Source organism: Lepus europaeus, chromosome 20, assembly GCF_033115175.1.
Source record: "Lepus europaeus isolate LE1 chromosome 20, mLepTim1.pri, whole genome shotgun sequence".
Lineage (NCBI taxonomy): Eukaryota > Metazoa > Chordata > Mammalia > Lagomorpha > Leporidae > Lepus > Lepus europaeus.
Window position 1 is genome coordinate 4,422,530 of NC_084846.1, and position 4,331 is coordinate 4,426,860.

Here is a 4,331-nt window from a genome sequence, read left to right on the forward strand (position 1 = left end):
CTGATAGAATTCAGCAGTGAAGCCATCTGGTCCTGGGCTTTTATTTATTGGGAGGGTCTTATGGGATAACACAAGCAGACTAGTATGTGTATTGAGGGCATTCCATAGAAAGGAGAGAGATAGTGCAAGTGCGCCAGTTTGAAGAGATCATGACTGAAATTGGAAACTTCCCAAATTTGAAGAAAGAAGTGGACATACACATTTAAGTTCCATGAACCTCAATTATAACACATTCAACACAAATTATAATTAAACTGTAAAAATCACAAAGAGAAAATCATGGAAATAGCAAGGGAAACATGAATCATCACATAAAATCAAGCTGCTAATGAACTGGCAGCAAAGTTTTCAGCTTTTCCTGGGTGCTTGGAAATTTTCATACTCAGGCCACACATCAGTTCAAGACATCAGAACTTCTGGTAGTGAAATCCAGGCATCAGAATTTTTAAAGCTCCTTAGAGGGTTTCATAAAAAGGAGCAGTGATATGCATCCTCACAGATAACGAGATCAAATAAGTTAGAAGGATATATATGGAAATGTGAGTGGAAAGTGCATACAAATTATGGAACAGATATCAATTTTAAATAACAAAAAAGCAAAGTGTATTTTCTTTTTCCAGGATACCTGGATTGTCCATAACGAACTAGAGAAGGCTCCATAGGTACAATATGAGTCAGGTATGCAAGGGTAAAGATATAATGCTTCCATGAAGAAAGAGCAAAACAGGAAATCTCAGTTACAAAACAAGACGAATGAAAGCCATGAGAGCCTCAAGTGTGATGTGATGAGCCAGGTGAGATTTTAGGGTTTGGATACTGAGTTTTGCTGCCTTTCCAATCTGTGCTCTAAATAGCTTGCTGACTGAGAAGTCTCCACATGGCTCTCTTGATGTCCCTGTTCCTCAGGCTGTAGATAAAGGGGTTGAGCAGGGGGATGACCACAGTGTACATCACTGAGGCCACTGCACACTTCCTGGAAGAAAGTGAGGCTGCTGAACTGAGATACACCCCAAGGGATGTTCCATAAAATAAACATACAACAGTCATGTGAGAGCCACAGGTGGAGAAGGCTTTGTACTTCCCACCAGCTGATGGGACTCTCAGAATGGAGGAAATGATTTTGTAGTAAGAGTAGAGAATCCCTGAGATAGGGAGAAAACCATATATGATGCCAACAAAATATATGGCTATGTCATGAGTGAAAGTGTCAGAGAAGGCAAGGGTGAGAAGCTGGGAAGGTTCACAGAAGAAATTGGAAATGTCAACATCCTTGAAGCAGGTAGTTCTTAATACCATCAAGTTCTGCAGCAGGGATTCCAAAATACTGGCCACAAAAGACACTGAAACCAAGAAGCTGCAGCGGCAGGGGTTCATGATGACCTGGTAATGCAGTGGATGACAAATGGCAACAAACCTGTCATAGGCCATCACGGTCAGAAGCAAGTCATCCATGCACCCAAAGATAATAAAGAGAGACATCTGTGTCAGGCAGCCCACATAGGAGATGACTGTGCTGTGAGTGTGGATGTCCACAATCATCTTGGGAACCGTGGTAGAGGTGAAACCCACATCAGCCAAGGACAGGTTGCAGAGGAAGAAATACATGGGGGTGTGGAGGTAGGAATCTGAGCTGATGACCAGGGCGATGAGCAGGTTCCCGAGCACCGTGACCAGGTACATGGACAGGAACAGCACAAAAAGGAGAGGCTGAAGGGCTGGATCGTCTGAGAAGCCCATGAGATGGAATTCTGAGACTTGTGTGAGATTTTGTGTTTCAAAACATCCTGGACTCCTGTTGTAAAGGAAAATATGATTGGTAAAAGGAAACAGATAAACAGGCACCAAGCACTCTATATGTCTTCAAGTCAAGTATGTATGGATATAGCATGAGGGTAACTCTAGTGTTCACAGAATAAGTTGAATTCAAAGAGAAGGGTTTTCTTGTTGTAATACAGTTGTGAAATTCATGCATTTTTTTCATGATGCAAATTTTTCCTGTAGCTTCTGGAACTCCACTCATATTCACACTCGGTAACGAAATTCTGTCATCTTTCTCAGTGGTGACAAACTCAATCTTCTGAGAGATCTTTTATGATTGGTTTCTAAGCTACCTATCTCTATGCAAAAGCTTTAAAGAATCTCACAAATGTTAGAAAGCCAAGAATATTAGAACTAACAAATCTATGTTCACAGTCTAATGCAATCTAGTATTTATGAAAAACAGTCCAATTAAAGGAAATTTAAAAACAGTTAAATATGCCTTTTTTATTTTAAGACAATGGTACAAATTCCATGCATTCACAATTTTTATAAGTCATTTAAAAAGCTATGAATGTATTGTCTGAACCCCAAACTAAGGCTGATTCTTCACAACCAGGAAATACTGTTATGTGCCTGTTGTCTTCCAGGGATCTACTCATTCCTGGCTTTTCTTACTTCTCTCCTTTGTGGATGTGTGTGCTTACTCTAATATTGTTTAGCTCATTTTCTTGAGAGAGAGAGAGAGCGCTCTCATCCACTGCTTCACTCTGCAGATGCCTGTGATGGCTGTGGCTGGAACAAGTTAGAAATTGCAAGTTCTTATTCTTATTTCAATCCAGGTCTCCCCTGTGTAGAGACTCAACCATTTGACCACCACCTGCCAGAATCTGTATTCACAGGAAGCAAGAGTCAGGAACCAGGGCCAGTAATCAACCCTAGGTACTGTGTGGGAGGTGGCACCTTAACCACTATGCTATTTACACTCACTCCTTTTTGCCTCTTAGTGCCATTTAATATATAACTCCAGTCCTTGGCTTTGGTGGACTTCAAATTTTTGTAAAAGTCACTGCCAAATACACATAGTCATATGAAATCAATGACCACAATTGGAACATTAGTGCATTCTGCACCTGTCAGTGATTAGAAACAGTGAACTATTAAGAACCACTTGAATTTTTAAAATTTTCTACAGGTTTCTTTGTATGGTCCCCTGAGAATCTTAATAAATGCCTGATATATGAGAGCTGTTTAAACATTTCTAAATTTTTTATTATGTGTTACTTAATGGTCTGGCAATACTGCTTGGTTGTTTTTCTGATCATAAACCATTTGAGGTGAGTGATATCAGGAAATCTCCAAAGACAGCTCTGAGTCCCAAACTTCCTATGCATAATTCAAGGATTTTTATGTCACCACTTCCTGGTACATGAATTTTTCTAACTTCAGCTGCCTAAAAGCAGTGCTAGTTTATTATTTTCCTAGGTTATACTGTCATTGAATGGTGAAAAAATGTGAAACAGAATTCCAGAAAATAATGTAAATACACTCAATAGTTACTGCCTCTGTAAAATAGCAATAATAATTATCTCCCTTATAGAGATGTTGTAAGAAAAAATTTTAAAATATGTTATAAAATTTGTTTATTATTTTATTTGAAAGGCAGAGAGACTGGAGTAAAAACGATAGAGAAAGAGAGACTGATCTTCCATCCTCTGGTTCACTCCCCAAATCCCCACAGCAGCTGGGGCTGTGCCAGGCCAAAGCCAGGAACAAGGAAACCCATCCATGTCTCCCACATGAGTGGCAGGAACCCAAGTGCTTGGACCATCATCTGCTGCCTCCTAGGCTCATTAGCAAGAGGCTGAATTGGAAGAAGTGTAAGCCAAGTCTGGAACTGGGCAATGCAATATGAATGAAGCAGCTTAACCTGCTGCACAATGCCTGCCCCTCTGAGTCAGTAGTAATTTCTGCATCCCTAAATAGTTTTCTCTAAAACTTACCTGCAAAGTGCTTGAAGCTCATCTGAGTAGAATTCTATACCTCTTGCCCATGAAATGTACAAGTATACATTGATGTTTGGGTTTAAGTCTCTCTGTGAAGTGCTCATGTCTCCTTCAAACACTTTGATTGCTTCCTGTCCTAACCTGAGAGAGGAATATCATTTCATTTGTCTAACTATTCAGACAATCTTTCAAAAATTCTTTTCTCCATATCACACAAATGAGAATTGCTATAAGATATGTGCATGGAATAGAGTTGTTTGAGTTGCAATATTCAGTGCATGGACAATTTTACTATTAATCATTTACATCTGCTGTCCCAATAAAACAATCATTATCAACTACATCCCCTTATTCTTAAGATACACCATTGAATATATATCCCTGGGTTATATCTAATAGTAATTCTCCCATGATTATTCACTGAGATGTTTCATCTTGTAGACAGAATAATAATTCCATTTGGCTCCAGTGAAGGAGACACTGCTCTGAGAATAGTGAGGAAATCAGCGTTTCCATCCCAGATCATTCACCCACTATAGGCACAATGCGTGTGAATCTCTGCACCCC

General features: G+C 39.6%; 1 protein-coding gene across 1 annotated transcript; it reads right to left on the minus strand.

The window, feature by feature from the left end:
* Positions 1–846: 846 nt before the first annotated feature.
* LOC133749423 (olfactory receptor 7E178-like) lies at positions 847–1,836 on the minus strand. Its single transcript, XM_062178574.1, has one exon. It carries the CDS (start codon positions 1,735–1,737, stop codon positions 847–849), a length of 891 nt encoding a protein of 296 aa, XP_062034558.1. The 5' UTR covers positions 1,738–1,836.
* Between the last annotated feature and the right edge of the window lie 2,495 nt (positions 1,837–4,331).